Source organism: Bison bison, unplaced genomic scaffold, assembly GCF_000754665.1.
Source record: "Bison bison bison isolate TAMUID 2011002044 unplaced genomic scaffold, Bison_UMD1.0 scf7180017864249, whole genome shotgun sequence".
NCBI lineage: Eukaryota > Metazoa > Chordata > Mammalia > Artiodactyla > Bovidae > Bison > Bison bison.
In genome coordinates this window covers 2,191,136-2,205,042 of record NW_011494821.1, presented here as the reverse complement: position 1 = coordinate 2,205,042, position 13,907 = coordinate 2,191,136, and the positions used below count along the sequence as shown (strand labels likewise).

The 13,907-nt window shown below is 52.9% G+C and overlaps 1 protein-coding gene across 1 annotated transcript in view; it reads left to right on the top strand.

The window, feature by feature from the left end:
• SPNS2 (spinster homolog 2 (Drosophila)) overlaps positions 1–13,907 on the top strand; it is a 40,648-nt gene that overhangs the window by 17,461 nt on the left and 9,280 nt on the right. The window contains exons 4-5 of the mRNA XM_010847515.1: positions 443–508; positions 10,409–10,545. Of these exons, the coding sequence (XP_010845817.1) occupies positions 443–508; positions 10,409–10,545 (203 nt within the window). The remainder of the gene's footprint in view (positions 1–442; positions 509–10,408; positions 10,546–13,907) is intronic.

Here is a 13,907-nt window from a genome sequence, read left to right as displayed (position 1 = left end):
TCCCCGGCGGTTTGGGGGGCCTGCTTATCCACTCTCTGGGCTGTGGGCTTCAGGGTCTCCCCTGAGGGCAGGGTCCACCTCTGGGGTTCCAGCTCCTAGTCTGGGGCTGGGCTGCAGGTGGGCAAGAGGCCCAGGCTGGCAGTAGGAGGCTTGCCTGCCCTAGGTGGGCTGAGTGATCATGGAGGAGCCTCGCTTGTCTGCTCCTCGGACCCCACACTGGCAGAGTGCAGGGTTAAACACTGCAGGATGGACACTTGGCCTCCATGGCCCCCAGTGGCCTGGATAACTGGGCAGGGTGGAGTTCTCTAGTTGGGGCCAAGCTGGACCCAGAGGGGTGGAAAGAGGACTGAGTGGAGGCTGAGGGTCACTTGGGTGGGCAGAGGGGTGAGGGTGCCCTGGGCTCAGGCGTCTCCAATAATCACCCTCTGTCTTCTCCTCCCAGGCGTTCTTCTGGATATCCAGCAACACTTTGGGGTCAAGGACCGCGGCGCCGGTTTGCTGCAGTCAGGTGAGGCCCATCTCCCATCCTGGTCCCCCAACCTGGCTTTCTACCTGGTGGGGATTCCCTGCCCATCTCTTCCGTGGTCCTGACTTGCTGAAAAGAACGTGAGCTTCGTGTCCAACATCCCACCTTGTCACTCACATAAGGCGCCACTTCTCCCAGTCTCTGCTTCTATTCTTGTAAAACAAACAGCACCTGCCCTCAGGGCTGTGGGTAAGAACGCAGGCACCTGGGAATCACCTCTCAGATGCCAAAGCAGGAAATTCTAGCTGGTCAGCCTCGGAGCAGTTTGCAGACCCAGGGCAGGAGCCTGAGAAACCTGGGTCCCAGACTAGACCTGGGTCTGAGGTTCTCGGCCCCTCTCGCCTGAGATCCTGGCCTTGGGACTGATGGGGAGGCAGGGCCCACCCTCCCAGGGCCAGGGCAGCACAGCAGGTGATTATGCAGTTATTCCAGCCTCTCTGCCCCTCCCTCCAGGGTCCATGTCAACCTTGCGCCTGCCCAGTGGCCCTGTTGGACCTGAGCTCCTGGCCCTCCCATGGGCTGTGGCCCTGCTGGCCGTGCCCTCAGCAGGACCCCCATGCCGGGGCAGAGACTCGGAGCAGTGTTACATCCTAGGGCTGGTCCTGACCCGGCCCTGACCTTGCTGTGTGGCTGGTTCCCTTGGCCCTGGTTTCCTCGGGCTGTGAGGCCCAGCTAGATGTAGGGGAGAAGGTCTGTGGTCTGCATTCCAGTCTGGGAACCCCGTCCCCTCCCGGGCTCTCCGGGGAGGCAGGGGTGGAGAGAGCTGGCTCTGTCCAGGAACCTGCCTGACCTGTCTGGGTGGCATTCCAGCATGCCTGGTGCCAGGCCTCCTTGAGCCACAGCCACTCAGCCAGGCTCCGTTTCTCACTTCCTAGGTGGGGTCTTCTGGGCTTAGAGAGAAGGCAGATGTATAGCTCCAGGGTTCAGCCCTAATAGGTGAGAATGGACGGAGCTGGGACTGGGGCAAGTCTGTGGGGCCCAGCTTCTCCTAAGGGCATCCAGGTCCCCCTCGCCTCTGCAGACATCACCTCCCAAGCCCCTCTGTGGGCTCCTTGCCCCCTCCCTGCCCTTGCTTGGCCTCCTTTGGCTGGGTCAGAGCAAGTCATCCTGCTTTGGAGCCTGGGACAGGTTCCTCCAGCCTCCTGGGCTCCGGGCAATGCACTGACCAGCACTTACAGCCTGGGAGACGGGGGAGACTGAGATCAAGCCTGATGGGAGTGTGGGAGGGAGCAGGCTGCCAAGCTGGTGAGGGAAGGGCAGGAAGGAGCCTTGTTGCCCATCCTCCTCCCTCCAGAGCCCCTGAGTCACTGGGGACCCAGCCCAAGCCTCATCCCCTTCCAGGTTGCTGACTGATTTTCCTCCGCTTCCATCTCCTCCATTCAACCCCCACTGATGGAGGTCAGGACCAGTGCATCCACCCAGGGAGAGGGTGGGAGGGCTGCCAGGGTCATGGCTTTGCCACAGTTATGTCCTGGGCTGTGCCTGTCTTGGTTAAGAGAGAAGTCATGGCAGCCCCTACTTATCCCTGGTCACCTGGTTGGAGGTGGACAGACCATCCACAGCATCATCTTCTTTGATTCGTCCTCCTCCAAGCTCCCTTTGGTCAGCTTCACTTTCAGGATGGAAGCATAGAGGTCAAGAGAGGGGAAGTGACTTGCTCAAGGTCTCATGGTGAGAGAGTAGCAGGCCTGGCATTGGGACTTCTGCGTATGGGGTCTTCTTGGCTTGGGATGGGACACAGACACTCACTGGATTGGTGAGGCTTGTCCCAGGCGTCAGAGTGTCTGGCATCTCAACATTCTTTGGGTGAGTGCCTCTAGGCCGTGGTGAGCATTTCCAGCACTCTCCAAGACCCTCTAGTCTTCGCCCTGTGGTCCTCATCCTACCCCCTACCCTGGGCACCAGCTGGGAGGGTTCCCCAGAGTGTCCTTGCCCTTCTGGCCAACTGAGCCAAGAAGCCAGGTGGGCTGGACCAGGATGTGACTCAGTGGGCTACCAGGCAAATCATCAAATTGGCCTGGGCCCCAGGCACCTGTCTCTTCCCCAAGCACTGATAAGGTCGGAGCCAGGTGGAGGGCGCCAGCCAGGTGTTGGTGCTTGCCCAGATCAAAGGGCCAGGATTGAGGGCTGGGATGCCTGCTTATTTGTGGGCACCAGGGGCTGCTGGGCCAGGAGACAGGGTTGGGGGGCAGGGGCGGAGAGTTCGGCCTGGGCCTGCCCGTGCTGTTTTCCCCTGGGGACCAGAGCATGAAGACTGGTTTGGGAAGAGCCTACTTTTGGCAGCCCCCTCGCATATTGCTGCCAGCTCTGAGCTGGCCCCTCGGCTGCAGCAGCCATAGCTCAGCCTCTGTGAAAGCCCACAGCAGAAGTCCAGCTCTTGGGTCTTGCTGTCTTGGGAAGTCAAGAGTCCCCAGAGCCCACACCTAAAGGGGCAGCTGTTGCCAAACCTACTGCTCAGCAGACCCTGCGCTAGGCTCTGCCTCGGACTCAGTCCTTGCATGCAGGAAGATTCCTTGTATTGATGGGAACAGAAGACATATTTAGTCCCCATCCAGCAGAGACTGTGGGAGCCTGGGGTGGTGGTGGTTGTAGCAGAGAGCGTGGACCTAGCTGTGTCTGGTGGCAAGCCAAGACTTCCCCAAGGAGGGGACATTTGAGTGGGGCTTTGAAGGATGACTTAGAGTTTGCTCAGGGGAAAGCAGGGCTTCCCAGGTGGCGCAGTGGTAAAGAATCTGCCTGCCAATGCAGGAGACGTAGGAGACTTGGGTTTGATCCGTGGGTCAGGAAGATCCCCTGGAGGAGGGATGGCAACCCACTCCAGTATTCTTGCCTGGAGAATTCCATGGGCAGAGAAGCCTGGTGGGCTGCAGTCCATGGGGCCTTTAAAGAGTAGGACGTGCCTGAGCACACACACACACACATACAGGGGAAAGGACTTCAGTTAGCTTGTTGATTTGTCAGAGTTTCCCCCTTCCAGCTGGATAAAATATGTCAAGAAAACATATTTAAATGACATAGCTGAGTTTGAAAGCTAAAGCTAGCAGGGACATTTCCAGGTGATAGAAACAAAGAGTTGAACTCGGAAACAGGAGTGGGAGCTAGTACCAAAGCCAAGTGGGGACCAGCATATGTCTTAGAAGCTTGTTACAGTATTTTTAATGTAAACATTTTTTATCACAAAGACTTTCAAATATACACAAATCATAGAATAATGTAACAGGTTTCCATAGAGCCATCACCCAGATTCATCAAAGTATGACTAGTCTGGCCCAGTTTCCAGACTTGGGGGTATTTTTTACTTTGAAGATTGTGCAGAGCAGATTTGGGTCCCTGTGTTTTTAGTTGATCACCAATATCTGGGTGATTCAGTTTCTGCCCGGGGCAAGCTCCCTTATTTCAAGCTATATACCCAGGCTGATGGACAGTTTTTCCATCCGTGAAAAGACATGGCTTCCTTGGTTCAGCATTTTAGCAGGGAGCCGAGTCTAGCTCGTGCTTTGTACAGGCCTGGGAATTCCACCCACTTCCACAGACAGGCATCTGTTTTCAGGAATCCCAGCAGAAACAAGTTCCAAACTGCTCCTTAGGGAAGCTGTCATGACCCAGGACCTGCACAGGACACAGGTTACAATTCCCACTGAAGACAAACCCAAATTCAAAATGAACAGAGCACACAGGGAAACCCACATTTGTGGGAGAGAGTCCCCCAGCTCCGAAAATGGGGAAACCCACTCCTAAAGCATTAGAACAGACTCATTTGAAAGGACTTTACGTTAGGTATGTTTAACACTCAAAGCTCTAAAGAACGAGTAGAATTTATAGGACTAGAATAGCACATTATTTAAAAAAAAAAAAAAAAGATGTTTAAAAGCCCTAAACTCGAAATTCCAGAGTGAAAAATATAAGTATTAAAATAAAACATAATTAGATGAGTTAACAAGTAGACTAGACCCAGTTGAAGAGAAAATAAGTGAATGAGAAGCTGGATCTGAGGACACTGGCGTAAATGCAGCTCAGGGGAGCGGGGAGTGAGAGCGAGGGCTGTGCTGGCTCTGGTGTGAGTTTTGTCGTGGGGAGAGCTAAGGTGAGGGGCTGGGGACAGCAGGTGGGGTCTGATGGTGTGGAGCATCTGGGTTTTGTCTGGAGGCAGCGGGGAGCCAGAGAAGATAGCAGATCAGGGCTGGTCCCTGTAAGGTGTGTGTATCAGGAGGGTCACGATGAGGCTGAGTGTGGGAGCAGATGGAGGGGGAAGCTGGGAGGCAACTCAGGGCTGGGGTTTGTGGCATCACGAGGAAGGGCTAGGATTCGGGGGCAGGGGACAGAGGAAGGGCCAGCTCAGACTGAAACCAGACGGCGCCTTTGCTTTGGGACTGAGTCTCCCTCCCCACTTTGCTCCCTCCCAACTTCGGCCAGCCCGGCAATATCCTCCAGCTTTGGCAAAGACTCAGGTTCTGCAGGCAAAGTTGGGCAGCCCCTGTGGCTGTCCCCTCACGGCCCTCCTGTCTGAAGGGATGCTGGAGAACCTCTCTTCCTGAGGCCTCAGTGGCCAGCCTAGGGTCTATATCCTGAGCAGAGTCTGCAAGAGGTGTAGTCCCCCTCCTTCCTTCCTCTTGAGTGTGATGGGTGTCCAGGCACCGATCGGGGGGTGGGCGCTGATCTGGGTCCTCCTGGTCATCTTAGCTGGCCTGGGCCTCCATCCTCCATATCCCATGGGCAGGCATAGCCTGACCCCCACCGCCCCTTGCCTGCCTGAGCTCCCTCCCTGCCCACAGGATGTGGAGGATGGCGAGTCTCCTTCCAATAATAAGTTGGTCGGATCCGGATTTTGTAAAAATAACCCTGGTCCAGCCCAGGCTGAGGTGGGGCTGGGTACGTGCTCCAAGGCCATGGTATGGGAGTCCAGGGCTCCCCCAGTGCAGACCTCACCCACTCCTGCTCCAGGACTACCTCCTCAGCAGCCCCAAGGGATGGGGTGCAGGGAGGGGGGTGGTGGTAGAAGGGTTCCTGGGGCTGCCTGCCAGGGCTCAGAGCTCTCAGTGGGGGTTGCTCCGAGCTGTGGGTGCTGGCGTCCTCAGCAGGCCCACCGGGAGAAGGCTTTCAGCCAGCACCACGAGAGGTGGAGGGCGCCAAGCCCTGATGACTTCCTGTTGGCCCTGCGAGGAGGAGGTGGGACTTCCTGGCAGTCCAGTGGTTAAGACTCTGCGCTTCCACTGCAGAGGATGCAGGTTCTGTCCCCAGGGACCTAGATCCCACAAGAGTCGTGTCCGACTCTGTGACCCCATGGACTGTAGCTCGCCAGGCTCATCTGTCCGTGGGATTCTCCAGGCAAGAATACTGGAGCGGGATCCTCCTCCAGGGGATCTTCCCAATCCAGGGGTTGAACCTGCGTCTCCTGCATTGGCAGGTGGATTCTTTACCACTGTGCTATTCAGGAAGCCAGTGCTGGGAGGCAAAAAAATTAAAAAGTGGGAAGGGGCATCACCCATCTTGCAGAGGAAGCAGCAAGGCTCAGACCCAGCTTCTTCTGGTGAGCCAGGGGCTCCGACTCCTCCCACACCGCCCTCCGAGGCCCTGCCCCCTGCCTTGGCTCCCTGCCTGTGGCTCCATTGTCTGGGACCTGTGGGCTCAGCACATGTGAGCTGACGGAGGGCATCCCCACACCCTGACCACAGGATGTCCTCGTGCTGGGAAAGCCATCCCTGCCGAGACCAGGGGTGGGGCAGCCACTCTGCCCAGAAAGCTCTCCTCGAATAAACAGACTATGGGGTTGGCGGTGGTGGGCCTGGGAAGCTTCTAGCCTGGGCTGGTCTTTATTTTCACCAGAGCTTCCTGCTGGCTGGAGAAGGCTCTGGCCCTTTCCTGGGACATGGGTCACCTGTCCAGGCCTTTGCCCGTGTTGTTCCTCCCGTTGGGAATTTGTTTTCCTCTGGTCCCTACCTGGTTGTGTTCAGGCCTCTCTGCTGGCCTGTGACATCCCTGAGGGCCAGGAAAGGTCCTTTCTCTTGTCTCCCCTGAGCAGAAGGGGAGGGCTGTCAAGATGGATTGAGTCTTCCTGCTGACCTTGGACTCCCTTGTCCCCAAGGGGAAGGCCCTGAGGAAGAAGGGAGGCCAAGGTCAAGAGGGTTGCTGTGTCATCTTGAGCAATTTCCTCCACCTTCCAGTGGCTCCGGCTGTAAAATGGGACTCGGTGCCCTTTGGCAGGATGAGGGTGGGGAAAGGGTGCAGCTGCTCCAACAGAAGTCCACCTGCAGTCCTGGGTGCCTCTGGCCACACAGAGCATGCACAAAACCAGTGGGGGAAGTGCCAGAGGGGTTGCCTTCCAGTTCCCCTGTGGACAGGAGGGTAGGGTTGGACCAGGATGGCTGGATGTCAGGCTGAGGCCTGACCCACCTCCTTCAGCCTCTCTGCATCCATCCAGTGGGGGCTTGTCTAGTGCTGCGGATCTCCCACTGCCCACTCACTAACTGCCAGAGTGCTGCGGATCTCCCACTGCCCACTCACTAACCGCCAGACCTGGTCCTAGGGGTTACGGCCTGGTCCCCCTCCCCATCCCCATCCCCTGCTGCTCCCTCCATCACCTTCCCAGCCTGCAGCCTCCTGCATCTTCCTGCTGTCCCTGACACACCCTGAACTTTCTCTGACCTTTGGAACATCAGCTGGGATCTTCTGCCTTCCCGGCCTGGCAGTCTGTAGTGTGATTTAGAGCAAGGACTTTGGAGTCAAGTTGGAGTATAATTCTGTCTCAGCCACACACTAGCTGTGTGATGTCACTCCTTTAAGCCTCTATTGTATCTTCTGTGAGATGAAGATAATAGAATCAGATTGAGAGGATCTGTGCTTATGTCCAGGGTACATCCCTGGGCCTTGCCTAGAATAAATGCTCCATAAATGGTAACTGCAGTTATTATTAATGGTCAGCATTATGGCTCATTAACCATTATACAGTCATACGATTTGTAACTGATCTTTTGGTATTCTTGATTTTAAGTGTTATCATCACCACAGTAAACTCATATGGAGCCTTCAATGCCCATCTCTGGCATCACTGCCTCCAGAAAGCCTCCCTTCACTGTCTTGGCAGAATTTAGCCCTACTTGCTGGTTCCTTGGCATTTTAACTCTTTAAGCTGGGCAACCCACAGATGAGGTCTCTCCCTGGTTGGACAGCGGGGGCAACTTCTACTCTAATTTTTTTTCTGCCCACTCCCCACCTTGCAGAGACAGGCATAGACTGAACGAGTCTTCCTTCTTCCCTAACATGTGGAGTCCTCAGGAGACTGCAGTCTCTTTCCTACCCCTATTCTGCTCTGATCTCAGGCAGATCCTGGGAGACAGACCCAGCAGGAATAATTCTTTTTCTAGATACGAGGAAATAATTTCTACCTTGACTGATCTACACAAGGGCCCTTTGTCGACCAAGGTTGACCCACTCTGGGCAGGGCGTGGCATTAAGCACTTTACAAGCATTATCTCAGTAGTGCCCAGAGCTAGCCGGGAGTTGCTATTTTTATCTTCATTTCACAGATGAGGAAGTTGGCACGCCGGAGGTGGCTTAGACTCCTGAGAGTTGATTGTTAAATTTTCAGGAATTGTGTGAGCTTGTTGTTAAGCACAGACCGTTGTTAAAAACTAAATTACATCAACTTACAATTAAACAACATATTAAAAACAAAGGTAATAAACACTCAAGATTCATCACTTCCTAATTATTTTACTGCCTTGTATCTATTATCTGCGTTCTTTAGGTTATTTATGTCTGTTGAATCTGGATGGTAGACTCATATACAGCTCTGTGGAACTGCGTATCTCTTCTCAATTCTGATCAGTGACATCATGTTGGGAGTTTGAAATCAGGCCACATTGGGAGTATTTGCACCATGCAAACTGGCAACACTACTCATCAGGGCCCGCCTCCCCCCCCCTTTTGGAGAGACAGTTGCTAAACATTTATCAGCATACCATGGAATGAGGAACAGAGAGGTTGTGACCTGCCCAAGGTCACCCCGCTGGCAAGGAACAGAGCTGAATTCGAGCCTGGACAGTGTGTCTGGAGTCCAGATTCTTGCACCTCTCTGCTGTGCTGATTCTGCAGCAGGCCCGCATCACCCAGTTGGGATTACAAAGTATCCTCACACCATACACACTCTCTGTCTTCCTCCAGAGGATAAGAGACAGTCACGTGGCCCCAGCCTGCCCTCCTCCCTCCGTCTGTCTCTTCTCTTAGGGGCGCAGGCCTGTGAGGGACCAGCCAGCCCCTGTGAACGTCCAACTTGGCGGTCAGAGGCCACCCTGTCTGCTCACCCGGCCTTTGTCTGGCCATCTGCCCGTCAGCTGCTGGTCCGCCTTCCAGGAGGAGGAAATCGGGGGCTGCCTCTCTGTGTGACCTGGCGCCTACCCGGCCTTGCTGGCCTCTTCATCCCACCTGGGACCCCCAAGGCCCCTCCCATCCTGCTAGAGCCATCCCCATGGGGTCCTCTAAGACTCTGCTGCTCTCTTGTTCTGGAAGAACAAAACCAGGTCACCTCACGCCTCTGCTCAGCATCCTCTGGTGTCTTCCTCTGTCACTAGAAGCCATAGTCACCTCAGTGGGCCACAAGGCCCTACCCCATCTAGCCTTTCCTCCAGGTCCCTCTACATCAGCTACTCTGGTCTCTGTTGTTCCACAAATATGCTAAGCCCACTCCTGCTCCAGGACCTTTGCATTTGTCCTCAATCTAATATCTGCATGGTTCATCTCCTCATCTCCTCCAGGTCTTTGTTGAAATGTCACCTTCTCTGACCTTTCTATTTTAAATGTTTACGCTTGTATTCTTTTCTCTGACACGCTTTTCCTATCTCCTTTTTCTGCCCTTTTCCCCTCCTTAGCACTTGTCACCACCTGACATACTATATTCTTAATTTTATTGTCTGTTTTTCACTAGAATGAAAGCTTCAAGAGGCCAGGAATTTTCGTCTTTGTTGAATGGATGAAAGGATGGATGAATGAGCGAGTTATTGAATGAATGAATGAACAAAGAAATGACAATGTTCCTAACTGTTAGGAAAGCCTCTGTAGCTTACTGGGAGTTAGGGTGGTTGTGTGATTAGGCCAGCATGAGACCTGGGTTTCCAGGTTCAGTTCTGCCCTCTTTTGCTGTGTGGCCTTGGGCAGGTTCCTTTCCCTCTCTGAACCTCTTTTTCAAATATAATAAAGAGAGCGGTGTGGCAAAGTATAAAGAAGACTGGCTCGAGTCAGGCAGATAGGAGGTCAAATCCCCACTGGGACACTTACTGCCAGTGGGGCTCTGGACAAATCACTTCTCTCTGAGTGTGTGTAAGAGAGAAGTGAAATGGGACAGGGGTCAGAAGGACACACAAGATGTGATGCGGTGAACCCCCAGAACAGCCCCTGGTGCATAAAAGTGTTCACTGAATAAATCTTTACTCTTTTAAAAAGTGAAAAGCACTCAGTTGTGTCTGACTCTCTGCGACCCCATGGACTATACAGTCCATGGAATTCTCCAGGTCAGAATACTGGAGTGGGTAGCCATTCCCTTCTCCAAGGATTGAACCCAGGTCTCCCGCATTGCAGGCGGGTTCTTTACCAGCTGAGCCACCAGGGAAGCCCAAGAACACTGGAGTGGATAGCTTAGCCCTTTTCAAGTACCCAAAGGGCTCACCTACCGCTGAGCATTGAAGAGGATGTAGTTGTGTGGTCTCCTAACCCAACGGGGCTGTCCTGGCTCCCCTGGGCCCGGGGCCTGGCCGAGGCTGCACCTCTTGGGTGGGGGCTGCTTCCTCAAAAGGCACTTGGTCTCTTGCTGGGTGATCTGAGCAGGTGGGCTCCGCCATGGGACCCTCCCATACCCTCGCCCCACCCCTGAAACTGTCCTTTCCCATGCAGTTTTCATCTGCAGCTTCATGGTGGCCGCCCCCATCTTCGGCTACCTGGGTGACCGCTTCAACAGGAAAGTGATCCTCAGCTGCGGGATTTTCTTCTGGTCGGCGGTCACGTTCTCCAGCTCCTTCATCCCCCAGCAGGTGAGGCCTGCCCGGGCTTCCCACCCGGCATTCCTGTGCATCCCGTCCACGTGTCCTGGTTCCTCCAGGGGGTGGCCTGTCCTAGTCTAGACTGGGGTTCCAGCCTGTTGGGTTCAAGTGTACTGCGATGAGGGGGGTCTTTGGGTACTTCGATACACTGGCCTTGCTGATGGCCTTTCCCTGTGCTGGGCTTGAGCTGAAGGACTCGTAGCCCAGTGGGACATCTTAACTCTCCCTGAGCTGGTTCTGATTTGCAGAGAATGTGAGAAAGAGGGGGAAGCAAGTCAGGCCAAGGAGTCAGGACCTTGGGTTCTAGTCTCGGCTCTGCTGTCGTCTTGCTGCGTGACTCTAGATACATCGCCACCTTTCTCTGGGCCTCACACAGTTTGCTCTCTGTCCAATGGCCAGCCAGTTCCCTGAATCAAAGTCCTCTGGAAATAAACATCAGTTTAACCTAAGGAAGATGTTTCTGACTTGGCTCCCACAGTTCAGGGTTTGAAGATCCCAGTTCTGTGGCCCATTCAACTTTGTGATCTGGAGAAACTTGCTTTACTTCTCTGAGCCTCAGTTTCCTCATCTTCAATAGGGGGATAACACTTCTCTGTTTGAAGGACTATTGTGAGAAAAAACTGAACGGGTGGATGTCCACACCCTGACACATACATGGAAGGTGTTCAGCACATTTTTATTTCTGTTCTTTCTTCCAAAGAGGAGATATGTTGCTCTGATAGGTAGTGAGTGTCCCATCACTAGGGGTGTTCAAGCAGAGAAAGGACAATCACATGATGGCTATTGTAGATGGAGATAGAGGAAGAAGGGGGAAAATCAGGTCTTATCCTCAGGGAGTTTTCAGCCTAGGGGACAAAAGAGGAGACCCTGGCCTTGGGAGCATCCAGGCTAGGGGTGGGAAGATGTGACAGGAGCTCCCACATTCAGACTTTCAAGATATGCAAAGTGCTGAAAGTCCTCACTGAGGAGAGACAACAGTCTTTGACATCCATATAGTCAGGGAAGACTTCCTGGAGGAGGTGGCACTTGAGCTGGGCAGGCAAGACAGGCAGGTTTGGCCTTTTGGTGAAGATGGCACGGGCTGAGGGAGCAGCCCTATGGAGGCACAAATGGTGTAGAGTGTTGACAGATCAAGGAGGAGAGTGCTTTGACTCGAGAGGAAGGCAGGGACCAGGTCATGGAGAGCCTTGACTGCCAATTTGGGAGGCCTGAACTTCTTTCTGGGATCCTGGGAGAGTCTGAAGAAGGGAAGGGTGAGTCAGATTTACATTTATGGAGAGAAGGTTAGAGGTGAGGGCAGAGAGAACTGGTAGATTTGGGGGTTCCAGCTTTGCTTCATGGGGCAACTTGAAGGAGGAGGGTCAGGTCAGCTAAGCTCCAGACCTACAGCATCAGGTAAAGTCTGATGGCCACAGTCAAAACTGGGACTGGACCAGAAGAGGCTCCTGGGCCTCCTCTGGGTCTCGTCCTGCCCACGAGGCTGCCTCTGGGATTGACCAGTGAGTCTAGGACCATATGTCAAGTCTGGGCACCGTTCCGGGTGTGTGGAAGGAAAGGAGAGCTGGGGAGAGAAGATGAACAGAGGCAGGGGAGAAACAGACGGGTCACTCCCAATTCATCTCTAAATTCACTGCTGTCATGTTCTGAGTCCCATGGGGGGTTTTGGTGGACCTTGGCAATGTGATTCTGAAGTTAATTTGGCAGAGAAAATGCCCAGGAACAGCCAAGAGCATTGTGAAAATAACAGTGAAAGGGGCCTTGCCCCATTGGTTATCACAACATGGCTATTCTAACTAAAACAGCAGAGGGATAAACTAAGAGACTGAGGAAACAGAGTCCTCCTTTTCATGGAAGGATGAAAGTTGCATCTCAAATAAATGGTGTTGGGAGGACTGGCTGTCCATCTGGATGGAAGATAAAGTATGGTCTGTATTTCTAACCACACTTCAAAATAAATCCCAGATAGATGAAAGTAAAGTTAAAAGCAAACTATAAAAATCAACAAGAAAAAGACAAATAGCTCAGTAAAAAAAAAATAGGCAAAGGACAGTGAGAGGCAATTCCTGAGGAAGATCCCCAAAGGGCAATGTATGTAGGAAGAGATGGTTCTCTGCTTCAAGAGTAAGGAGAGCACTGCAAATTAAAACAACAATGAGATGCCATTTCACACCCATCAGATTGGCAGCAATTAAAAAGGCTGACAGTACCAAGTGTTATTAAAGCTGCTGGTGGGAGTGTAAATTGGGAGAGCCTCTTTGGAGAGCAAAGTGGCAGGATTTTATAAAATTCTGGGTATACCCCAGAGCCCTGCCTTCTACTTCGAAGTATATGCCGAAGAGAGACACTCCACCTCATGGACACGAAGTGACGGGTGCATGCAAGGACGTTTGTCGTAGTTTTGTAATAGAAAAAAAGAGACAGGGAGAGAGAAGACAAATAGTCTAAATGATCATGACTAGGGGGATGCCCAGATAGAATGGGGTGTATTCATGCTATGAGATTCTTGGCAGCTAATAAATGAACGAGATCTACATCAACCAGCTGAAATGGGTTTCCAAAAGATGAAGGGAAAAAAAGCAAGTTGTGGGACAAGATGCATGGAGAAAAACATGGTCATTTGATTTTTTTTTTTTTTAAAGCACACAGGGGGCACTAAATGTTGTCCCCTGATATGTGTACATACAGGCAAAGGTAGAAGTCACGACAGATGCACAAGATACCCAGCTCCAGCGGGAGGAGTGAGGATCAATGGGATCCTTTGTCAAAGAGGCCTTATCTGCCTGCTCTTGTAACCGAGGAGAACAGGACATCATTCCAATTTTCTTTCTCTTTCTAAAATAAACACAAAGAAAAGAGAATATATATATGTATAGTTCTGGGATGGACTAGCCCTTCCTGAGCAAGATATGAAATTCAGAAACCATTAAGGGAAAATCAGCAGCTGGGACAGCATTGAATTAAATAACACAAAATAAAGCTTCTGTGTGATGAAACTCCCCGTAAAAAAGTGGAAAGAAAGATGATGGTGGAAAATATTTGCGACCTATCTAATAAACATCAATTCCCATGATATATAAGAAGCTAACAGAAACCACTGCAAGACAGACAAAGAATCCAACAGAAAACTAGGCTAAGGCTGTGAGCAGCTGATTCCCAGGGAAAGAAGCACAGGCAGGGGCCAGGGGAAGGAAGACAGAGAGTGAGAGGGTGAACGAACTATGGAAACGAGAGGCACAGAGAGGGGTGGGCAGGACCAGCGATGGGAGAGAGGGCTGGGAAAGAGATGGAGAAACAGGGAGACCTGGAGGAGGGTTGGATGTGGGCGATGCTGGGCCGGATGGGTGGGCAGGGGG